The following is a 24,642-nucleotide window of genomic DNA, read 5'->3' as shown; positions in this document are numbered from 1 at the left end:
ACATTCTGTGATTCTATGATTCTCTTTGCCTTACATGTCTCTGTTGTCCACTTCATGTATGACTTAACTTTTCAGAGTCTCTGGGCCTGCGTAGTAAAGTTCTCCAGAAAATTGAAGAACTGCGGGTGAAAACAATCTCTGTTTCTGTTACTATCCCTGATGAGTTTTTATGTCCTATAACAAGGGAGCTTATGAAGGATCCTGTCATTGCAGCAGGTATGTCTTTAAATGATATTGACTGAAATGAACTACTTAAGGGTAAAGATAGGTGTGGGAACACAAAAACAGACAGATCTTACCAGTTGTAGGAAGTTAAACTGTTCTAAATAACTGTGCAACAAAACAGAACTGTTGTGTTTAATTTGCCAAATTGCATCTCTGATATGGAGAACAGCTTGATATGTATCAAGCAACTCGCTTTGTGTCAGCTGTGCTCTGATTTTTTTTGTTTGTTTATGTTCCTTCTTTTGTGTTTGCAAATATAATTACAGGTCTAATTACAGACTTGTCTCAGTGAGTGCAAAGTGGAATCATGCACAGCAGGCTGAGGGGGGGAACACGGGACACCACAGCCCACCCTTATTACTGCCCTTAGCACACCACGTATATGGCACTTAAAAGTTTGTACAGAATGAGATTAATTTAAATTCAACAAGACCTTGGAACTCAGCTAGGCAAGCAGCAACTTTACCATGGTTACAATGTTTTCTGAAGAACAAGTGTTTTATAGTTCCAGTTTGGGGGCAGGAAAGGGGGCATATGATCATTAAAAGACCAGTATATTTTTTTGGTGCTCTGTAAACAGTGACTAACTTTGTGTGGTTTTGAGCTATCAGGCCAGACTTTCAAGCGTTAAAGCATTCAAAAGTACAGAAACGTTTACTGACTGCTGGAATGGAAAGCACAGCACCTAACGGCTTGAGCTCCCAGGCAGCAGCAGTAGGAAGATAGACTTGCATGACCTTGCTTTAAAATATAATTTTGAAATAAAGGTACATAGTTTTAAAGCAAGATAATTTTGCTGAAAAGCTGAAAATTACTGCCATTCACTATTCCCCTGTATATTACAAAATCAAATAGGAATGTTTAAGAGAAACTGTTGGCCCTCAGAGAAGGGAGGGAGCCCTTCAGAGGGACCTGGGCAGGCTGGGCCGATGGCCGTGGTCAGTTGTGCGAGCTTTAACAAGGCCAAGGGCCGAGTCCTGCACTCGGGCTGCAGCAGCTCCATGCAGAGTATAGATTTGGGGAGAAGTGGCTGGAAAGCTGCTCAGCAGAAAAGCACCTGGGGGTGTCGACTGACAGCCGGCCGGACGCGAGCCAGCGGTGTGCCCAGGAGGCCAAAAAGGCCACGGGCAGCCTGGCCTGTGTGGGGAACAGTGCAGCCAGCAGGACTCGAGAGGGGATCGTCCCTCTGTACTCGGCACTGGTGAGGCCGCATTGTGAGCACTGGGGTACAAGAAAGACGTCGAGTTCTAGAGGGGGTGCAAACAAGAGCAACAAAGCTGGTGAAGGGCCTTGAGGATGTCTTACGATGAGTGGCTGAGGGAACGGTGCTTGTTTAGCCTGAAGAAGAGGAGGGTGAGGGGTGACCTTATTGCTCTCGACAGCTACCCGGGAGGCGGTTGTGGGGAGGCAGGTGGTGGCCTCTTCTTACCTGCCACGACCGACAGGACAACGGGAAAGGGCACTACAGGACAAGAGCAAAGGGTATTAAGAGGCACCAGGGGAGGCTTAGGTTTGACATTAGGGAAAACGTCTACACTGACAGGGTGATCGAGGCCTGGAACAGGCTTCCCAGGGAAGTGGCTGAATCACCATCCCTGGGTGTATTTGAAAGCTGTCCAGATGGGGTGCTCAGGGATGTGGGGTGCTAGAGGCCCGGTGGAGCTGGATGATGGTTGGACTCAATTAAGAACCTTTCCAGCCACAGCCATTCTGTTTCTATTCACAGTCAGGTTTCATTATCCTTTTTTTACTATGAAGGGATCCTGAAGTGAAAATTATTTTTTAAAAGTTACTCAAAAACTTTGGATCCAGCTAAATGGAAATGTTTAAATTGTCATTAAAATCTAATGGGTTTATTAATCAAAGACATGCACTAATTTTAACAGCAATATGCCGTTTATGCATTTTTTTGATAAAGCATTGCTTTGATTTTTTTTTTTTCAGCAGGGAATTCTTCCACCTCAAGTACTCTTTTTTTTTTCCTTAACTGACATGCTGGTTTTCTCCCCAGCTCTGTTTCATGTGCAGTAATGGCTCAGTACCTTTGTCTTTCCCCTCCCCTTGTCCTTAGCTAGCAGTGCAGACCTTGTGATGTCTCTCTGTAAGCACTGGGGTGGGAGAGGACGTTGCTCAGATGCTCGGCGAGTCGGACGATGGCATCTTCAGCGCAGTTCAGATCTAAACATCGCCAACAGAGCCCAGCAACTGCAGTTGCAGGCAGCTCGATAAGCAGCACCCCATTTTCTTTAGAGGCACCTTTTCTCCCAGGGCACGGATTAAGGTCTGTTGTACAAACACGGGGCGCCAAAGCCGGTTCCTGGCCAGCCCCTCGCTGTTCAGAGGCGGAAGGCTAAAGGCACAGGGCCCTTTGGCAGGCAGCTCTGAGGAGGCCTCTTCACAGCTTTGGAATCAACTTTACCTGCGCCGTCTAGAATTCCTCCACCACAAATATTTCCTCCACCCACGACTTCCTCAGAGACAGTCCCCTGGGTGGGACAGGAAGGGCCGGTTCGGGCAGCGTCTCCTCCCGGCACAGCTCTGCTGCTGACAGCCGGGGAGGCAAAGCCCCAGGCCAGCTGAAATCCCTACAGCATCGCAGCATTAGTGTCGGAGTGGGGAGGGGGCCCGTTCTGCAGAGCCCCACACGTGGCGTGTCCCTGGCTGCCCCCGCCCCGCGCCCGGCCCAGCTGCTCGGGGAGAGCTCCAGGCAGGGCCCTGCCAGGCGGAGCGGCCGGGAGAGCACGTCCCCTGTCACCCGGGAGCGGGGCCGCTGCAGCAGGGAGGAAGGGACAGCGCTTGCTGCACCAGCCTGGACTAGTTCAAGTACAGCACACTTGAAAAAGTTGAGCCAAACTTTGACCTTAATACTGCTATATAAAGTTTTATTGTAGTAAGCTTAACTGTGCAGCTTAAACCAGTGTGTAAGAGGTCACGGTAAAGCTTTCAGGGACCGTGTAATTTTTCTTTCTCAGCTCTGCTGTTGGGAAATAGGGATTCCCTTGCGTCCCTTTCAAACAGCTAAAACCTGCACGGTGTCACGGCGAGCGCGCGAGCAGCTGCTACACAAACTCTTGTGATGGTTTCTTTGTAGATGGCTACTCCTATGAAAAGGAAGCAATAGAAAGCTGGATCAGCAATAAAAGACGGTCTAGTCCCATGACGAATCTTCCTCTCCACTCTCTTATGCTTACACCAAACAGGACACTAAAAATGGCTATCAGTCGCTGGCTGGAGACTCATCAGAAATAGTTAAACCACTTAGTTTTGAACTTGTTTGTTAAAATTAATTAAAATTGAATTCAGTGTAACTAAAGGCAATAAATAATTATATTCAGAAACACCATTTTTTTCTTTCCAATTGTTTCTGTTCTAATTTGTGCCTATCATGTGAATGTTTGTTAGAAATAAAGTTCTTGATGCTGGAAGCTCCCAGAAAAATCACTGAAAAACTTGTCAAGTTACTGGTGTTTTTACTTTACGGTATTGCTGTAAGAAATGAAGTATCAGATTCACAGTTTTCCCAATGAATGTTTCTTGAAATTTTCACTACGTTTATGAGTTTTGAGTCTTCATTCTGCCAATTTAGTCTTTCAGGAGATAAGAAATAGCCAAGTATGTAATCTGTATTTCTTTTTTTCTAGTTTAAATAAACAAAAATCTGTCTTTCTCTGTTCCCTATTCCTGAACATGGAGTTGGAGAAGTTGGGACTTTCTCCAGCAACCGTCAGTGACTGCATCTCATCCCACAGGTATATTAATAGTCTTTATTTTGTATGGAAAAAATACAGTAGCTGTGCAAAAATAGAACTACAGGACAAGACTAATATAGGACTTGTACAAAATGTCAAAGAAACAGTAAACAATAAATAAGCTAAAGCGTAATGATGCAAACTCAAGAATTTGTAAAAACGGGTACGGCTGTTCACAAGATACATAAACACTGTGTACAAACAAGCCGTGGAGTGACTGAGGGGGAGCAGTGCAGCCTCACTGCACCCCAGGAACGTCACTGCAGCTGTGCACCTTCAGAACGTCCTCGCCAATATAAAAATTTGCCTCCTCTGAAAAACTTCACCTCTTCACCCTGCACGTACGTCCTCAAACTTTCATCTCAGCTCCATCAATGCCTTAGGTTTGCCATAAAAACACTTACTGGACATTTCGGTGCGGTACCTTTTTCACAAATTAGCAATAAATCATTCTGCTTTACGATAGCACCCACAGGCGATTAGATAAACTATATAAAGTGCGATTATTGTTAATATGCCATAACCTTGTGTTCTTCAGTGCAATAACCAATATGGTCACAGCCTTTCAATACACATGCAAATGTCACTGTTTATTTTACTTGATTTCATCTAGTTACTAAAAATAGTTCTATTTACATCTCAAAACATGGCTGCTTATAGTTTACTCATACACAAATTATTTATGCTCCCTAAATGTACATCATGCAACCCAAATTAGCTCCCACTAGAAAAGTGATAAAATACTATCTTTGATTTAAAAAATCCTGCATCCACGTACAGATCTGAGCGTTACACAGCAGGTGCCTCCCTTAACACTGGGCTGAGGAGTAAGCACTTGAGCATTACAGAGGCACAGTTATTACACGAGTAAGCAGTGAGATGTCGTATACCCAGAAGATTAAAGCCCTGTGTAAAAGCAAAGTTTTATTTAATGGTAAAAAGTGTCATGGAAAGGATTTCTCTGCTTGGTGGAGGGGTGATCCTCGTTGACTCTTCCTACACTGATCAGCTATTCCAGTTGTGTCCCTGCCTTGCGGTGGCAGGAGCAGTGGACAGTGGTTGCATCCCATGACGTACTGGCCCGCGTGGCTCTGCCCGAACACGCGCCGAGCAGCCCAGCAGAGTCTGTACACACTGCACGGGCAGAGGTGGGACTCAGCTGTGAGTGCTCAGGGGACTCCTCAGACGTTGGATTCAATGAACGATCGCTTTGGTTTCGTAGCGGCGACGTGACTCAGCGGTGACTCCCTGGCGCCGGGCGGCGGCTGTGTGGCCGCAGCCTCTGGGCAGGGATGTGGGGCTTGGCTCGGGGCTCTGCTCTCTGGGCAGCGGGTGGGTATTTGGCACTTCAGCTCCTCGCGCTCTTTAGCTTGCACACCGTTCTGGCTGCTCTCTCCCGGGGCAGCACCAGTAGAGGAAATTTTAGTTTGGTAGTGTCTGACTGAGGACTGCTCAGGATTTGAAGGCTGAACGCCCCCAGAAGCAGCATTTGTGGAGAGTCCGTCCGCTGCCTGAGAGTGCCACGTGCGACTGGACTGCGTATTTTGCTGCTGAAACCTGGCAGTCTTATCCATGATTCCCATGAACGGGGTACTGCGAGGTCTGTGTTCAGCACCAGTACCCTGAAACTGGCCAACACTGTTCTCCTTGAGTCGAACATCAGGGCCCAGCCCCTTAATACTGTCTGAAAAAGCACTGGCTGAAGTTAAGCTGCTGGCTGAGGTGGCAAGAATCATACTACTGGATGGAGAGCTAGACGAGACACCACTGGTCACAGGACTTGGCTGCCTGGATTCACTGAAATTCATCTGAGCAGGGGCTGGTGATCTGTCAGCAGTTTTAGACTTACTTGCAAAGGCGTGAGAAGAGACGTTCTCGTTACGCTGTAAGTGGGAACACTGGCTGGACATCAGCTTCTCTGTGTACAGCTCAGAACTGGGGCCTGTGGGAACGCTGCCAGGTGACAATGTGCCTGTCCCACCCGCATGCTGAATTTTAGTGTGCCGGACTGGCAAGGGACTTTGGGGGAGATGCTGAAAAGGTGTCTTTGTAGTACACTGACTGCTTCCCATTTTTGATCCAGGCTGGGTGGAGCTCAGGTGCTGATTAGTTTTCACAATCTGTGCCTGCTTTGTTGGCTGCATGATCAGGCCTGGCTCTCTCAGGTATTTATTGCCTGTTCTGCTTTGAGGGGACGCAGATCTCACTTTCTGCTGGACACCTTCTTGAGGGGTCCTGCTGTATGATGAAGCAGCTAAGGGACGCTGCAGCTTTTGCGGAGCGGAAACGGATTCATCAGGGTTGGGCAGTTCATCCTCCCTGTCCTGAAGATTAAAATTATCATTCACACCTTGCGTAGCGCCCTCCTCCTCGTTATCAGAGTTGTTCATTTGCTGTGGTAGCTGTGGAGATTGATGCTTCTGTTGCTGTGTTCTCTGGAACTGTTTGCATTCGTCTTCCACCCGCGCCAGGAGACGCTTTATCTCTTGATTGCTGGGACAGAGCTGCGCGGCTTCGCGTAGGTCAGCAAGAGCAGCAAGTAGCTTTCTGTTTAGAAGAAGCAGCAGCAAGCTTAATAAAAACCGAGGCACAACTGAGTCTCCATGTTGTCTACTACTCATCCACCTGTGACACTTTCAAAGGAATATTCTGATTCGGCACCTCCTGCTGCAGGTGCTAACAATGTAAGAGCTGGATGTTCTCCAACCCAGGAAATGCTTTCCTACAGTGAAAGTGCAGACCCAGCCCTAAATCCTTCCTTCCCCTTGTATCATAACAGCTTTTTCAGGAAGGCAGCAGAAGGCTGCTGACAGCACTAGGAACTGATGCTTTGTCTCATAAGGCCTTTACTCTTCTCTTTGTTGTTCTCTTTAGAAACAACCCTTTTGACCCTTAGTTGTTCTCTTATAAAAGATACGGTGTCTTTTCCACCTTAAAGAGACTGTTCCTCCTCTTGCTCTTTGTTTTTATCTTGAACTATAATGAGTCAACATAGCCTGTCCTATAAAAGCACCCAGTTATTCTTGGCAATAAATACAGCACTGGAGTTTGGTGGCACACTGCTGACATTTTCTGCTGTGTGACATGAGCAGCAGTCCTGTTCACTCTTACACTTTGTAAAATAATCCCTCTTCATATCAGTTTGTTACTTGCTGGACAGCCTAACAATTACCTGAAGAAGTAAGTACTCAATACTGCTTTTTGGATTTGGTTGGCTTTAACTGATACAGAGACCTAATGAGGTGGAAAGTGCACAAGGAAAATAAGTTTTTCTTTGCACATTCCAAATACAAACAGTGGCAAAGAAAGGGAATTATTGGAAGTTAAAGGAATTGCTGCAGACAGATGAATCAAACAGTACCTGCTGTTCCTCTTGGCTCTTGCTCTAGCATAGTAGGCTTCGTAAGACTTGGGTTTCAGATCCAGTGCTTTGCTGGCAAACTCTTCAGCCATACCAAAGTCCTAATCATTTAAACAAATGCACTGGTTATACACGGAAAATAAAGGAGAGCTGCAAACTCATTACTCACGGCCCGGCTCCAGAAGTCCAGAGAGCTCATGCAGCACAGCGAGTCGGCTCACTGGTTAGCAAGGGCAGTTCTTCTGAAAGACTGAGAAGAGCCCTCACCCTGCTAACCTTGTCTCATGTCCCAGGGAAACTGACTCCAAGGTCGATGAAAAGCAATGTTAATACAGGTTAAGATGGGGTTATTTCCAACCCAGAGATGCTAAAATGCCAGAACAGACTGCAGAGGTTTAACAGGATAAATGACCGCCTTGGGCAGCAAGGCTATAGACCATGTTTGGAAAAAAAAGGCCAGCTAAAGACCCAGAAATTTAGAGAAAAACAAGAAAAATCAGGAAATGGGTTGGAGTAGTTCAGAGGTTTCTTTGGTAAGGTACATGAAGTTTTTAGAGAAGAACTGTGCTAGAAGTAATGGATTTGGTCTTCATTTTACAAGAACACAAAATAAGAGTTTAGGAAATTGCTGGTTAAACCAAAGACTGGAATTAAAAAGCAGGATTGAAATGGGGGTAAAGATGGCTGTGGGGAAGATGAAGGCTGAAGCAAGTAATGATTTTTCTAACAGCCATGCACAGCATGGAGGGGGGGTCATGATAATGGATTGTATTGAGCATGATGATACATGAGGCTGGAAAGTACTAACACAAAAAAAAACCCAAATCTTGAGATACCGTCCAAGAGCAGAGTAATGGGATGAACCTGAGCTTCAGCTGTTAGGGCAGTGCACTTCAGGATCAGCAAAATGCAACAGACTTTGGCAGTGGGGTATGGTAAAAACACAGGTGTGCCCCGGCTGGTCACAGAGCTGCTTTCTGCTGCTGCTCTGAGGGGACTGAAAAAGCCAGTCTCATCTAGGAAGGCATCAAGAGAGGGGAGTTCTGGCACAGAAGGGAAAGGCCTCGTCCAGCAGCAGCAGAAGTGCCTCTGTGAACCCCTGAGCCCCCACGACCAGGAGTCCCGCACAGCGGCGCAGACGCCGAGCGCCGCCAGCTCCTGCAGCACAGCCGCAGCAGTGGCACTGCAGGATGACAAGGGGGGTGTTCCAGCTTTTGAGAGTCTTTTGAGAGTACCAAACCCATCCAGCAGTTCATCATTCCAAAATAACAGGTTTATATACAAATAACTACGTTACATTGCCCCCTCTCCGGCAGTGTTCAAGGTCAGGCTGGCTGGGGCTTTGAGCAGCCTGGTCTAGTGGGAGGTGTCCCTGCCCACGGCAGGGGCAGGGGTTGGAACTGGATGATCTTTAAGGTCCCTTCTAACCCAAACCATTTTGTGATTCTGTGATAAGAACAGCTGTACCAGACCCCGCATGGCAACATGCCTTCCTCTCGTGAACTGTTCCCATCTGTTGACACAAAGCTCAAAATCAGGATACAATGAAAAGGATTCTAAAAAATAGCACAAATAGATGTCCGAGTACAAGCTCAGTAATGCAGCAGAACAGCAGTCTGAGGTTCCCAATGCCAGAGAGGCAAGAGATTAACAGCAAGAGCTTACATTTGTTTTCCGGCGACATCGAGACAAATTCAGGTATAATGAAACTCTCAGCTCATTGAATGCTTTCATTTCTTCTCCAAACCCTTCCCTCGGAAACTTCCTCAAGGCATACTGATAGCGCTGCGCTGCCTCCTTCATCTTACCTTTCTGCAAGGGGAGGAACAGGAGGCTTGTCACAAACTCCTCACACTGCAGTACTGTTGCAAAATAAGCACATTTCTAGTTGACATCTGCCAACAGGTGCTCTTCAAGGAGCAAGGAGAAAATGCAGAGCCAGATTTTTTAAAAAAAAGCCACATGTACAGTATGAATTACACACAGCCACAATGAGAGAACCTGCACGTTAATGAGAGTTTGTGCTGGTTTCTGAACTCACACCCTTAATGGCATTTCACCAGGATAATATTTGCATTAATACATACCACTTATACTGGAAAAATCCATGTCTGCACAATTAACTGTCATACAATTCTTTCTTTCCTTCTCTTTTTGCACGGAACAGCCAGACTGGAGATGGAGTAGCCCCTTAGAGCACTGGAGCCCTGGGTGCCTGCAGTGGAACCCGGCCCCAGCCCAGCCCGGGGCAGCCCCGCCAGCTGGGGAGCCTGCAGAGCTGCTCCCCAGCAGGTGTCAGCACAGCACCCGAGCACCTGCCCGGCCACGGCCAGAGGAGCCGGCGACCGCAGGCCTGAATGGAGAGCAGCCGAGGGTGGAGGCTGGAGCAGCAGAGCCAGCCTGTCCCTCAGGACACGGGGAACAGCCAGGCTCTCCAGCAGCTGCCTGGAGAACACCTCCATAATAAGCGGCAGATCTGAGGTAGTTTTGCTAAAAACACTGAAATCCTCCTAGTACAGTAAGAAAAGCAAATATTTTAGCTGACAGATGAAAAAATATTTTTCTTTGCTGCTATTTTCCAAGTTAATTTTTCTTCAAAATATTGGGTGTTTTCTATTATTTAATTCCTCTTAACACTCAAAGTGGTCAAAATTTACTGTGAAAACTGGCAAGGAAAATATTTAAGGTTTATCTTCCTTATTCAGCTGGAGAGCTGAAAAGTAGTTACTGCATACTGTGAGCACACTCAAATACACATTACTCTGCAAAATAACTATCCGTTTAAAACACTAGAGAAATAAATAAATCCCAGTATATTAAAAAAAGTTTAACAAGCTAAATGGCAAACCACAGCTCTAGCTGGTCCGTTCAAATCACTGTGATGAAATGAAACACTCTAAAATCAGGTGTGAGGAGGGAATTCAACCTCTTGTAACACACTGTGAAACTTCCTCGTGCCAAGTCCTGCGATGTTACTCTGTGGCCTCAGAGTCCAGGCAGGGTTCAACCTGTGGAGCGACTTGAGGAGGAAATGAACTGGTGCTGGTGACACAGTGGCACCTTCTCCCTGCACAGGCAGCGAGTTGCATGCGACACACCACCAGAGCAGTGTGACACTGGAGAGGCTTCCCAGGGATGACAGAGCTGCCTCTGTACTATGCAACTTGTTATCCTCTAGGTTGAAAGATGCCCCATGCTTAAAGCTACCTGCTTGGATATGAAGCTCTAAAGCCATTTCAGGATCAATAAACTTGATAAATTATCCAGGTGTATTCCTAAGATAGAATCTGGGAGATCTAAACATGTGCACCCTGACTCATGATGGCAAAATCTCAAGGGTCTCTCTTCTGTACTGTGCAAAGCCATGTGATACAGAAGATCAGAGATAAGGCAGCAGATATTTTGAGGACCATAAAAAACCCACAAACTCTATAAATTACAAGTCTTGTAGCTAGAACCAGCTTTGAAAGATGCCTGAGTAAGCTGCTCAGCAGTCACACTAGTGAAATAACACAGGTGTACCACACTGTTCACAAAAATAATTCTGAGCAATCTATCACCACAAGTACACAGAACATATCACAAGAGCTGTCACTTGCCTCGTTATGTATTTAAGTAGCACACAGAAGAACATTATCCTGAAGAAAAGGGTGTGCCTCAATGTCACTTAACCCAACAAGGCATTTTCAAACGAGCACCGTACTGACTGGTAAGATGCAAGTGACTACTGCAGATGTCTTCAAAGTGACTTGCTCAACAGAAAGAAAATGTGCTTATCCTGTAGCTGATAGGTGCAGGTTGGTGAAGGAGGGCCTGGTGAAACCACAGCTCTGGCCTGTAACTCAGGCTAAGCAGAGGAGGGCTCTGGGAGAGTGACTCAGCTAGAACAGAGGGGGCGAGGCATGCTGGGGGTCTGCACCGTGGTGGTTGCTGGTTGGTTAAAGTGGGTTTGCTGTGCCTAAAAAGTCTGCAAACCAATGGTCGACTAAGGGCATAAAAAGGCTGGGCTTTTTGTAAATAAAGTTCCTCCTCTGCACCTGCCTGGGGACTCCGTGCTGCTCCGTGTGCCCACACTGACACGTTAGCCCTTCTAGTTCATTATTTATTTATTTTACACAGGAGTTTTCAATGACTCCTTCTCAGGGTTCTCAAGATTTCTTGGTCTCATTCCCAACGTGAGCGGATGTGCAAGTACACATCTTGTTTGAAGAGGAAAGGACATGTAAACTTTATTCTGCCTTCAAACTGAAGTCCAATTATAATGTTCTGCTATCAGAAAAAAAAAAAAAATCCACCTACTTTGTACAGTGTATTTCCTTCTTCCATCAGCTTCTGCAGCAGAATCAGGAGAATGTCAGGTTTTGAGGTGGCCATTGCCCATGCTGCGTTTCCTGCAAGTGAAATTTTAAGGATCTCTGACAAAAGGGAAGGAAGCGTGTTTCTGATACCTATTCACACTAGAAAGCCTAATCCTACTTCAGCAGATATTCCACCTGCAGGGAACAATTTTATTATTATTACCGTGTGAACGCATACTTAAAGTTTGTATATACCCATACGTGCCTGCTGCTGCCCCACAGAGATAGCAGGGATATAAAAAATGGTCTGATTCATTTCAGCCCTGGTCCAAAGCCAGTACAGGACAGTATGAAAGTCATGGCAAGTTTCAGACCTAAGTAAGGATCTGTATTTGATCATATTTAGTACCCAAATAATAATAAATGATTTAAAGGTATTACAGATTCAGTAATTATCATGAGCACATCTCCACCATCTACTTGCCTACTGATAATACATGATTCAGACATACATTTTTTGCCCATCTTCTGCAAAAATGTTCGTTTCTGTGATCTATCATAATGTTATTTACATGTAAAACTTCTTACTCTAAATCATTAGTAGTGTCAGGATTACGTATCACTCATAGTGTAACAGCCTAAGCAGCATTTTCTTGTTTATCACGACAGAGTAACTGCATAGACTGACTCTTCCAGAGCTCATCAACAACATACATCAAAGGAGGACCAGAGGAACACTCCATGCATTCCCTCACTTCTGAAGTGAGTCTCCAGTGTCTGCCTTTAACAGAAAGAGATTCATTTCTCTTGAGTGGGCATCTGCAAACCACAAAACCTGGAAAAAATCTAGTGTGTGTTTTCAGGGTGATTTATTTACAGAAGTGAGAGGGATTCTGGTGGAGCAGACCTCTGTTGTTCCTCGGGCAGAGGCACTCACCTAGCTTGGCTCCCTTCCTCAGCAGCATGACCACCACTTGTGTGCGCAAGCCGATGGCCCTGTCCAGCGGCCGCATGCCGCTGTGGTCCACGTGCTCGATCACTGCGCCCTTCTCCACCAAATACTGCACCTGTGGGAAGACGCCAGGCAAGCCTTGCAACATCATTTTTGGGAAGAAAGGCAGAACAGTGACATACGTAAGCTATGACCCAGCCTTCTTTGAAGAGCACTGGGAGTATGCACGCTCCAGAGTACGCTAAAGCCGTTCTCAGCCCATGGAACTGCATCCACTGAAGCACAGCACAGGAACACTGCCACGCTGCACAGAAGAGCTGCAGCTAAAAACCCACCCAAATTCCTAGAAACACCTGTGTCAGAAAAACAGTGAGCCTCACGGACTGAGCTCGTCCCTCCTTGGTGCCCGTTCTGCACCGTGCAGACAGCAGCTCCAGCAAGGGCTGTAGGCTCAGCTGGAACAGGGCAGCAGGGCAGGCCCGGGGCTGCACCTCGAGCGCCCCGTGGCAGCACGACGGGCACCACGTGCCGTGCCAGAACGTGCCCCTGGTGCAGGACACAATGCTGCACAAACAGCACACTGCAAACACACAGGCGACGACCCTGTGGCACCGGAGGGGCAAACATCCCCATGAACAGTGTAAATACAAGCTGTCGTGCTCTGGGTGAAGAACAACACATTTGTGACTTTACTGATGTAGTCCTTGTGCCCATGCAGGAAAGGCTCCCTGAGGTGACTTCTGAAACTGACTGAAAGCCAGTACAGAATCTAAAGGGATTTAAAGTGCTATGCAGCAAGTTATACTCTATGGCAGCATTTTTATTCAAGAACTGCTGTTTTGAAACAGGATGTTTTATGTGCAAACTCCAACAATAAAGATGCTAGTGATTGTGAGAAGCTGCATATTCTACTCTTTTGAGTTCCCTGGGTACCTTTTGGATCTGTTTATGGTGCATGCAGACTTGAGCTTAGCCCCATGCAGTTTGCAGAAACTGCATTCCTATCTGGTCAGGCTTCTGAATTGTGCTTAATTACTAATACACAGCAATATAATATATATACTAATATACTAAGATATGGGAGATTCTAAATCACAGACTTCAAACTTATTGTATAGTTTTTATCTCAGTTACAGGCATGGTCTATTTCACATCTGGAAAAACTTCACCTAAGAAGAAGAAAAGCCTTAAATCCTTGCATTGTAACATTTGTTACAGAGGAAGAAGGTAATGTGAGAAAGGTACAGGGCTGACAAAGGGACTTAGTTGTTACCTTGTTTCTGAAGTGACCTGTGGAACAAACTGAGAAACACTGAATTGCAGCTCAGGCCTTTTATTTCTGCATACACAGACTGGATAGTAACACTGAGATATGCTCAGTGCCAGCTTTGCAAGAGGAGAAGCATAAGCATTTCTAACACTTCCCTCCCTGCTATGCAAAGCATGTAAGATATCTACCAAAGACAAGTAATGCTGTCTTATGATGGAGAAGCAAAATCTTTCTGTATTTCATCTATCCTGGCAATATTAGTCTTCTTCCTACAGCTCACACATGGGCTCTCTGTTCCACTGAGGCACCCGTGTGACTGGCACCATGTCAGGTTACTTCAATGGGTTTGCAGAGGCTGAAAAAAGATACTTTCCTTTCATGTCCCACCCAACAGAGAAACACTAAGTGTAACCTCTTATTGAGATTTAAAACACTCACACTGAAGTGCAACAGCATGCTGTAGAACATCATGGTATAATGCTGGACTTCTATTGCAACTACCCTGGTACTAAAACCTTACCTAGAAGATGCTTTTCTGAGCAAACACATGCTAAAAGCATCCTGGCTGCTTCCTCACATTTTCTTTCTCTTTTGATTGGAAATATTTTTTCTAAGCTCTGTTTTGTATTATGACATTTCAATGCATGCTTAGTTTCTCTACTGACAGTTCTACTTACAATATCAGCATCTCCATAAAAGGCTGCCAGGTCTAGGGGTGTTCGTCCATTTCTGTCTGTCTGATCAGTTGCTGCACCTTTCTCAACTAAATACTGCACCACTTCCCTATGGCCTTTTAGACATGCCCAGCTCAAAGCTGTCAGTCCTTCTTTGTCCAGAGATGAAAGGGCTGCACCTGTACAATGGAAATTAACTTTGTTACCAAGATGTCCCGTTCAATAAAGCAAAATTAAACAGCTCACACAGATGTGGCCTCTGATACAGCTGTGCAGCCTTGAACCACTGTTTATTTTCTACCTTCAGAAAGCAGAAATTCCACAGTGGTCAAATGCCCTTCACAAGAAGCCACCATAAGTGGAGTTCGACCTTGCTTGTCGCTTAAATTCACATCAGACCCATGCTCCACCAGAAGTTTAGCAATCTGAAAGAGAAAATAGAGATTTAAAAAAAAATTGGCCGATTTGAATTTTAGCCACGATGGCATGAACTTTGAAAGAAGAGAACTCAGCTGTTATTTACAGCAATTGCTGAGAACTGCACAACTCAAGTAACTGCAGGAGTGGCCACCATGAGGAAGGCTCCTGACTCTAAGATTGTCTCTTCAGTAATACAGAACTGGTATAAAGGATCCGAAATTGCCTCTGCTCTTGGCCTAGAAAATAAAATATTTTCACTCCTGTGTGCTGTCTTTCAGGTATATTATAACTATGGCTCTCATGAAGCTGATGTACTTTGGAGTCCTTTGTATCATTTTAAATAACTTTAAAAGTGAGCTTCTGAACACATCCCTTTGAAGTCAATGCAAATGCATGTCAGAAAGTTCACACTGATTTATCATTACAAGACTAGAGGGGGAGGAATCAGGGACTGTTTCCCAAAGGAATCCATCTGACTGGTGAGAAGGTGCCAGACCTGCCAGTGGCCCTGCCGCACGGCGCAGAAGAGCGGGGGGATCCCTCTCCTGTTCGCCCTCGTCACGGCTGCTCCACGGCCAAGAAGGATTTCACAGACTTCCAGCTTTCCTCTTCCTGCAGCAGCTGTCAGGGCTAAAGAAAGCGCTTGCATCAGCGGCGTCTCAGCTGGCCCACCACATCTTTTGACACATGCACATTATGGGGGTGTTACTGAACCCTCCATTTTTTTTCAACTCGGCTGCTCCATGAGACTTTCAAAACTATTTTCAGACTCCAATGAATTAGTCAGAATCAAGTGAAGTCAATAAGCCACACAGATTCTCTGGTAAATAAAAAGATGATTCTCAAAGATAACAACTGTATCATGTGCATAGCTTGTAGATGAAAGAGAACCTTTATCAAAATTTTGGATAAACCCACCAGCCTGAGGCAGTTCTAGTTACTTTTCATTAATCATTTTTCTTCATGACAAGAAAGCTTCATCTCTTCCCAAAGGTGCAGATATGATAACAGCTTTGGGATTGGAACTCAGGCTCCAGGAAGCACTGTCTACCCTAGCAGTGATGTATTACCAAACAGCAGGTATCTGGATCTCTGCAGAAAGTCTGTATCTTGGACAATTTAGCTTCATTCTGCACTAATTATTTTTTTCCCCTGTTTTTCATAGTGAAAACAGCATTTTCACCACAGAAAGTAGGTTATCAATCAATAGTTCCAATTCCTGTGTGTTAACTCGTGGCCTAGAGTTCAAGGGATTACTGTACAATTTCCAGTATGCAGGAGACAACAAAATTCTAGTCCACCTCAAAAATCTTTTTTGAACTAAACAGTGCATGTTGTCACTAGCTCTTGACCTCCAGCTAAAATGCAGTAACCTTGCAGCTGTTCAAAAGACAGATACTACTGCCAGAAGACACCTTTGCAGCCCTGGAGGAGAACACCAGAGCAATCTCACGCTCTCCTACACACTAACAGAACCATCAATATCACCTCTATTTTAGACATTCACAAGATACAACCACTGCACATCTCTGCTCACAATATGTGGCTATAGAAAGCAGGTGATTTCCACAGATTCCACACTAATACTCTGTGACTCTGTTCAGTACTATAACTCTGAAGTTTAAATGTATAGCCTTTTAGCAATGCAACTTGCCACCTCTTCCACCTTTGCTTATCATCCTCCTTACCCTGTGACACTCATTGAAGCTTGAAAATAAAATATTTCCCCATCATTATTTTTTTCCCCTCTTTCACTTTCCTTGCAGCAACTTATTGCATGTTATAAATGGAGCTTTAAACTAAAACTTTTTGTTGTTGCTGTTTGTGTTGAAGTGCCATCATCAATGTTAACACCATTTAGAAAACTGATTCATGTGCTAACTTCTGCAAGAATCAGCAAAGGCCTCGCCCCTCCATTTTCTAAATCCTAATATTGTGTATTTTCCAGTAAGAAGTGGGTCAAATTGTGGATTTCTTCTTACTTATTTCTTAGCATTTTCAAACATGATAAAGTAGATTTTTTTAAAAACTCCAGTGGATGCTGATAACAATTGAAATTACAAACATGGCAGGAAGTAGTAAATTTTTTTTTTTTTTTAATTACAATCTCTGACCCCTCTACTCTTCAGTGTTACAGTCATATGAACTCTTTAGAACAGCTGTTTGGAAAGTACCTGTCACAGATATCAACATTTAAGGCAAAGTAAACTATCTTGTTCAAAAATTTCACATTTTTTTATTCTGTCCGTACCAGCATTTTAGCTCATGGTGTAACTAACATTACAGCAACAATTCAACTCCCTATACCTTATCCAGGTGTAAGATGACTAAACAATTCCTCCAGTCAGCTTAAACAACATCAGGACTAAACCCTGCCCAGGAATTCCAAATATTCTACTCAAATGGATCACTTCTGATCTGCAAAAGTACTAAAGATACTAAAAGTACTCTGAATAGTTGAGAATCAGCCAAAATGATGCTATCTTCTACCACTTTGACTGGGCAGTAAGTAATGCTCCAAATTAGCTAATCTGCATAGAACATATGAGGCTGGAAAACCATCTCTGGGAGGTCTTTAACCTAAGATCATCTTTTCCAGCTAAGACAGTAATGTGGATTTTGAAAAAGGAAAACTAGAGAAATGTAGAAAACGGGCTTAAAAATCTCCCACCACTATATGCTCTCAGATCATAAGCTATGTGACTTGTTTTTTTAATCTGCTCCACTTCAATTTGCCATCTAGCTTGCCTTGAACCTGTACTTCATGCAAGCGGCCTTCCGCTACATCCATGGGATGGTGTCCTGGGAATGGCCACCACCATCTCCAGCAGTGCAGAGACCCAAAAACCTCCACAGAGAATGTACTGAAACAGCCTCCACAATGAAGGGAACTGACTCAGGACTCAAGGTAACAGCAGTACCACTCCATCAAAAGGAACAAGCTGCTCCTGACATGTTCCTGCAGGAAAAGGAATGCTCTTGAAGGGTGTTCTGTGCTGTTTCATGGTGCAATGGATTTTCCCTCTTGAAAACAGGCACTCACAGAATGCACTGCTCCTCAGTCCATCTGCCTCACGCTCCTAAGCTCTACCACTATCCAGTTCTGTAGCATGATACACTTACAAAACAGACAGCAAAGAACCACAGGGCAGATGGAATTCCACCAACACCTGCCAAACTGTGAAAGCTCCAGCAGCATATGAATTACAACCCTTTCCACATAGGGCTTTTACATTCAATAACTGAAGAGTGATATTTCATGCTAATGCTGTGGCTATCCTGACTCACTCTTCATGTTTGTTTGTTTGTTTTTTTTGACCCAGTCTTACTGCTCTCTACCTCAGAGAGCACAAAAGTGCCACAGGGTTCCCTGGGCTCAGACCTTTGCCTCCATCATAAGTCAGGACTGCAAATGGAAGCACGTGCTCAATGAGTACAGACTGCCAATATACCAGGCAAGAACTTAAATACAAAATGTTGACAAGAAAATATTAAAGGGAAATTGATTTAGAAACAGATATATGGTTTTTTGAATTCACTGGATGTGCCACACAAGTTCTGTATATGCATAGGAATAAAGAACATTTGCTTCCCCAGTGCATGAAGAGGCTATTGACAGCCACTGAAAGAGGCTGGTTTCCCACCTGCCTGTGCCATCTCAGCTGTTCACAGGAAACAGAGCTGCTGCTCCTACAGTAAAACTGGAAAACTTTCAGCTGCAGGCTGCACAGTTTACAGGCTGTCTTTATAAAAATATTTGGCATTTCCCATCCATACAAAGGCATGTCTTTTCATCCACTGCCTAATTAGAACAAATGAGGCAATTGTTTGGTGTTTCCTACAAATGAGATGAAAAAACCCCCAAAAGTTCTCAGAGAATCCTATGAAATTCTACTCCGAAGCTTGAAGCACTCTATTTCCACAGTCAATTTTCTATTTAAATACAAAGTCAGTAATTCACAGTAATTTTTATATAAAATAACTTCTTTTCAATACAGGAGATGACTAGACTTAAATCCTATACTTATAAACTGCATTTTATTATTATTAAAACTGATATATTCCCATTACTTTTATCACAGAAAGTTAAATTTAAAAAGTCAGAATTAAAACCTCTTCTAAAATGAGCAACTCTAATTAGGGAAAATCTGAGAAAGGCAGTACCTGTTTCTCCCCACAAGGCATCGCTCTCATTGATGTCTATGCCATGGTCCTTTTCAAGTGCCAAGATGTAACAAACCACCTGTCAAAAACAGTTCGCCAAGCTGGAGTGAGTCACAAAACCCATCAGCTGTCCCTTGCAAGAACAGCAACAGGCAAAAGATTTAAAACAAGTGAGAGTGCTTTTCTATGAATAAAAATGAATCAAAGAAAATGAATATTGTTCATAATCCAACAAAGCAAGTTCAGTATGATTTTTAGTATGCCTTGAGGATGACTGAATGTTATTGAAAGCAGTTTAAAAAAGGCCACTGCCCTTCTGTCAAATGGTTCAGGGTGTTTTATATGATTGTGACTTAATGAGCTCCTCTGTGACCTACATATACCAGAATAATCAAGACAAACAATGCCCAAAATAAAGCATCCCTGTTCAGTGAGGAAATGCCATACTGTATAAAACAAGGGGGGAAAAAAGATAATGCTTGTGTATGGAAAATCCTAACATGCAAAATGTTAAGAATATAATTTACTCATAATTCATGAAACACAGAGGTCTTTTTTCTAGCTAAGATCTGAGCTTCTTCTTGCCTTAAAAATAGAGGAAGATGGACATTTTCAGGTGTAAGTATTTAAGATTAATGTGATCTGTTGTGCTGGTCTTCAGGAGTTGACTGCTTTCATTTAACCAGTGGATAGCAAACAAGAATTTTTACTGCAGGTGAAGGAACTTTCCATTATTTCAAGTTAATCATAGTTCAGAATTCTCAAATTTGTAATGTGAGACAGTAATGGCTTCTATATCATATAGAAGCTTAATTGCACATAGACATTTCTATGTTTGAATCATGTAAACAACTTTCTTGATAACAAAAATAAGAAGCAAATTAAAAGAAGCAAATACTAAAACGTGTTAGTGAATTGATTTTAAGTTTCCACTTTTGGCACAACAGTTACAATACATGTGCAGGAAATTCCATCAACCTACTGTGATCTTTAGTCAAGTATGTTTGCTTATCAATTACTTTCAGATCAAGGTTAAGATTTATTTCCCAGTGTATAGAAGACACACTTGTATGTATTAAATATTTAAAGCACTTTGAGTACTTCTTGTGTGTTTACTTTCTGTGTTTCTTTTACTGAATAACACAACAATGTTGACAACACTTCTTTTATCATATACATGCATACAACCCCAAGGTTGTATGACAACACTGTTAAGTGACATGAAGCTGAAGTCTATTAGCTGCCCTGTGCATCAGACTGAAAAGGTAAGCATGGGCCAGTATGTGCAAGATGCAATCTGCTATACTCTGCTGTCCTGGTTTTGTTGGGGCAGAGTCCCAGGCCTGCCATGGTCTGTAAGCCACGAGCAGTTTGGCATCAGCCAGGGCAGCTGACCCGAGTTGCCTACAGGTGCAGCCCAGGCCACAAATGCTATGCTCAGTATAAAGGGGTAGGTTTGCTGAGGATGAGGGGATTTCCTGTTTGACCTCCTCCTGGCCCTACTCTTGAGGATGTCCTGCTGTTTATTTGGACCATTGTAGGTTTGCTGGGGTGAGCACAACTTTGTTTACTTTATATTTGCACTGGTATTAGTAGCTTGGCTGTTTCATTAAATCTGGTTTTGTTTCAACCCCTGGGTCTTCTATCCTTTTCCCAATTCCCCTTCTTGACTGGGGAAGGGTCACTGGGTGATAAAGTAACTGCTGTAATTCAGTCCTAGATTCAGGGGGGAAAAAAAAAATAATCAAACTGAAGTAGAAATCTTAACTAGACTTGGTCACTGATACAGCATATCATTATTACCAGGTGAGATTTGGGACAAATTCCAAAAACAGAGAGGAAAAAATAGACAGAAACTTACATATAAAGGAATCCTGAAACAAATAACACTATTAGATAATTAACTAGAGCATTTAAAACAGCTGCCAAGACTGCATACTACTTCAAATTTTGAAGTTTCAATAGTTCTGCTTTTCAAACCCCTTTTGAAAATAGCTGCAAGCCCTGTTAACAACTCTCATAAATCCAAATGGATCTGGAAGTATCTGAACTACCAACCTACCTGACAGTGTCCCATACTGGAAGCTGCTGTTAGAGCTTGCTGCAGTGCCTGGCTTCTTCTTAGTGCATTTTGTTCTTGGGAAGGAGTTTTCCAAACAACATTGAGCAAGTATTCAAGGATATCACAATGCCCTCTCAGTGCACTATGAACCAAAGCACACTGGCCTTTCTTGTCTACATAGTCACCCTGCATTGGGAAAAAACAGTGCTCAGTGTTAAAGATTCTAGTGACAGGCCACAGAGAGAAGGCCCTGAGCGCTGCAAGAGAGCAAATGTCACTCCCACCTGCAAGAAGGAAGACAGGAGGAACTGCAGACCAAACAGCCTCACCTGAGTTGCTGGGAAGGTGATAGAAAAATGAATGCTGGAAAACAACTAAACCTGGAAATCATTTCAAAATACATGAAGGGCAAGAAGGTCACTGGCAGTAGCATGCATGGGTTTACTGAGGAGAAGTCATGCTCAACCAACCTGATAGCCTCCTACAATGGCATGACTAGCTTGGTGGATGTTGTCCACCTTGATTTCAGACACTGTCTCCCATAACAGAGTCTGGGCAAGCTGATGAAGTACAGGTTACCCAAGTGCACAGTGAGGTGGACTCAAAACTAGCTGAATGGATGGGCCAGAAGGTTGTGATGAGTGGCACATGTAAATGCTTCGTGGAAGTCTGTGCAGATGTCCTGGACTCCCCTACCCCAAGTCTGTGTGTTAATTATATAGTTAAGTAATCAACAGTAGTTTTCTTAGGCCTCTGCATGATATTTTTGGCTGCAAACATTAGATTCTTGTGCATCAGCTTACCTTTGCACCTTTTTTACACAGCAGTGACACTATGTTCATGTGACCTGCAGCAGCTGCATAACTAAGTGCTGTCATCCCATTTTCTGAAGTTCCATCAATTGCAGCTCCAAATTCTATGAGAAGAGTGACCACTTCTTCATGTCCAAGGTGCGACTGAACACATAGCACTGGAGCATTATTTAGCACTTCAGTCCTGTAATTCACATTTGCTCCTGCCAAGATCAGCAGCCGACTCACCTAAAATTTAATTCAGACAAAACAATATTCTCCTCAGAATTGTTTAAATTTAATAGGAGACTGACATCTTGATTCAGGTACTCACGTGTTACTCCCTGGTTTTGATGCAGATTTTATTGGCAGGTGTTGACTTTATCTCATGGATAGAAATATGAAAGTTTGAAATCATCTGTTAATGATTATTGTATTACTGAAGTAGGTACTCCCAGCAGAAGCCTTGCTTCTCCCCTGAAGCTCACCACTCTCACCACAATTTCATCTATGCGACTCACTACTCCTCTGCAGATCTACATCACTGACTCCACTAATAGCCCAATTACTAAAAATCCATCTCAAAAGAATTATTAAGAGCATGTGTGAGTGTGTGTGCATGCACACACAAACTTCCAACCAAAAGGCTCAGCAGTTGGCAAAAGCTGCAACTTGTCCACTTGGATCCCCCTACATTGGAACCAGGGTGAAACCATTCTTTCTGTTAAAACTAACAAGGAAAACTGAATTGGAATTTAACAGCTTCAAGTACACAAAGACTTATTCTAAAGGAACTCAGTTACAGATATGTAGTGGTGGCTTTTTTCCTTCTGAAGGGTCACATTGATCTCAACATTCATCAGCAGAGTTACAGCAACAGTGGCAGATGAAGCACTGATTGTACATGAATGCTGACTTTCCTACCTTCACGTTGGGTGTATAGATGTTTCTCAGGGAAGCAAGGGCTGCAGACAGTCCATCAGTACTATAGCCAATCCACAGGGCTTGAAGATGACTAGAAGAAATTCCAGTCCTTTTACTGAGACCCTAACAGAAATGATATAACAGGGAATTTCTCTATAGAATTAGAAATACTATTTATATCTACATCTCATCAGTATAAAGAGAAGTAACAATTTTGTTAGCATTACCAAGTATTTTACATAAGCTTCTAACAAATTATTATAAATTAACAATATAACAAATTATTAAAGCAACTTGGAGATGCATTCATATGAATAGACCATAAAACCTATTAAGGTGTGAGGTTTTACCTTAAAAATGTGAGCTTTAAGTATGTGATGACCAAGTTCCATAGTCTGTTGGCGGTTTAACTTTCCCTCTTGTCGAGAAAACATGAAAGCCAGCAGAGCATGTCCATTCCTAGTAAAAAGTGTCAAGAGAACTGCTTTTGTAACTATACTTTTGGTATATATCCTAACACATCTGCATATCTGCCACAACAGCTCAACCTTCTCTGGAAGAAGAGCACCAACAGCTCTGGACACTGATATGCATTCTGGTCTCCTCTTGGTCTCAGTCTAACTACAGGTTCCTCAGGTAAAACCCATTCCTGTATGAGGTAGAAGATATGAATCTTGGCAGTTCTGGGTTAATGGCTGGACTCGAGGATCTCTAAGGTCTTTTCCAGCCTAAATGGCTCCATGAATCTTTCTGAAGTTTGAAATATACAATATCTAATATATAAAACACATAAATTGGATATTCTACATCTACATTAGTCAGTGGTCAGTGTTCTAGGAAACAGTGGAAATGGCATAACCCTGAGAGAACAAGGTTACGTACTACTTGTTATTAATTAGACTATACACTGGAAATGGACAATTTACCATATGAATCTCAGGAATGAAGTTGCAGAGGCCTTCTCACCCCATCTTCAGACATTTGTGAACAGAACAAGAACAGAAGCTCTAAGTCAGACTAGGGCCTAGTCCTGCTCCTGCCAGAGCATGCACTGTGCACCAGGTGCACGGTGGGCCTGGGGTGCAGCCAGCAGTGTGGAAAGACAGTGGGGCCAAAGTCTGCAGCCCTGGCAGTGCCACCTGCTCAGCTGGTTCTGCCACATCCTCTGGGAAGCACAGAGATGTCCTAGGTCGGTGATAATTCCAAATGCCAGAATTATTTTTTCTTTTGTAAAACAAAAACCCTAAAACACTGAATATGAAAAAAAAAAAAGATGTAGACTGGGAGACTGTGCACATAGAGCAACAGCTTACTGTCTTCAGTTTAACTAGTTCACCTTCTCTAAATAGAAGGCAAGATGGAACACACAAACAATGCCATGAGGATGTAATTACAGAAGGAAATGTCTTGTTTTTATAAGAGCCTAAATGACCTGTTCTTTCTCTTCCTGTTCTCTAAACAGACCAGGTACTGTTGCATATAATTCTCAACAATTTTGCTATATTAATAACACAGTACTGTCATTTCTCCATGAAGGTAACAAAGGCAAATCTGTAAATTCTGCAAGGTCAGTAATGCGTTGTAGCAGTCCTGATACTTCTGGCCAAGTCTACCTATAAACATACAACATTTTCTTTTTGGAAAAAATTAGGCACACTTGTGTTTTAACACTACTCCTTCCTCTCACCCAATGTTGCAACTAATTACACAAAAGATAATTGCAGCTACGTGAACGTGATTTACTGCAGGTTT

General features: G+C 43.5%; 1 protein-coding gene across 1 annotated transcript in view; it reads right to left on the bottom strand.

The window, feature by feature from the left end:
- Positions 1–5,155: 5,155 nt before the first annotated feature.
- The window catches only part of TANC1 (tetratricopeptide repeat, ankyrin repeat and coiled-coil containing 1), a gene marked incomplete at its 5' end in the record, with an annotated part of 36,045 nt that continues 16,558 nt past the window's right edge, over positions 5,156–24,642 (bottom strand). Inside the window, 13 exons of the mRNA XM_008942913.1 lie at positions 5,156–6,521; positions 7,336–7,436; positions 9,001–9,147; positions 11,635–11,726; positions 12,571–12,700; positions 14,533–14,708; positions 14,831–14,954; positions 15,446–15,579; positions 19,114–19,192; positions 21,176–21,361; positions 21,979–22,215; positions 22,891–23,013; positions 23,241–23,349. Of these exons, the coding sequence (XP_008941161.1) occupies positions 5,156–6,521; positions 7,336–7,436; positions 9,001–9,147; positions 11,635–11,726; positions 12,571–12,700; positions 14,533–14,708; positions 14,831–14,954; positions 15,446–15,579; positions 19,114–19,192; positions 21,176–21,361; positions 21,979–22,215; positions 22,891–23,013; positions 23,241–23,349 (3,004 nt within the window). The remainder of the gene's footprint in view (positions 6,522–7,335; positions 7,437–9,000; positions 9,148–11,634; positions 11,727–12,570; positions 12,701–14,532; positions 14,709–14,830; positions 14,955–15,445; positions 15,580–19,113; positions 19,193–21,175; positions 21,362–21,978; positions 22,216–22,890; positions 23,014–23,240; positions 23,350–24,642) is intronic.

This window comes from Merops nubicus, unplaced genomic scaffold, assembly GCF_000691845.1.
Source record: "Merops nubicus isolate BGI_N331 unplaced genomic scaffold, ASM69184v1 scaffold2906, whole genome shotgun sequence".
NCBI lineage: Eukaryota > Metazoa > Chordata > Aves > Coraciiformes > Meropidae > Merops > Merops nubicus.
This window is presented reverse-complemented; position numbering and strand designations above follow the sequence as displayed.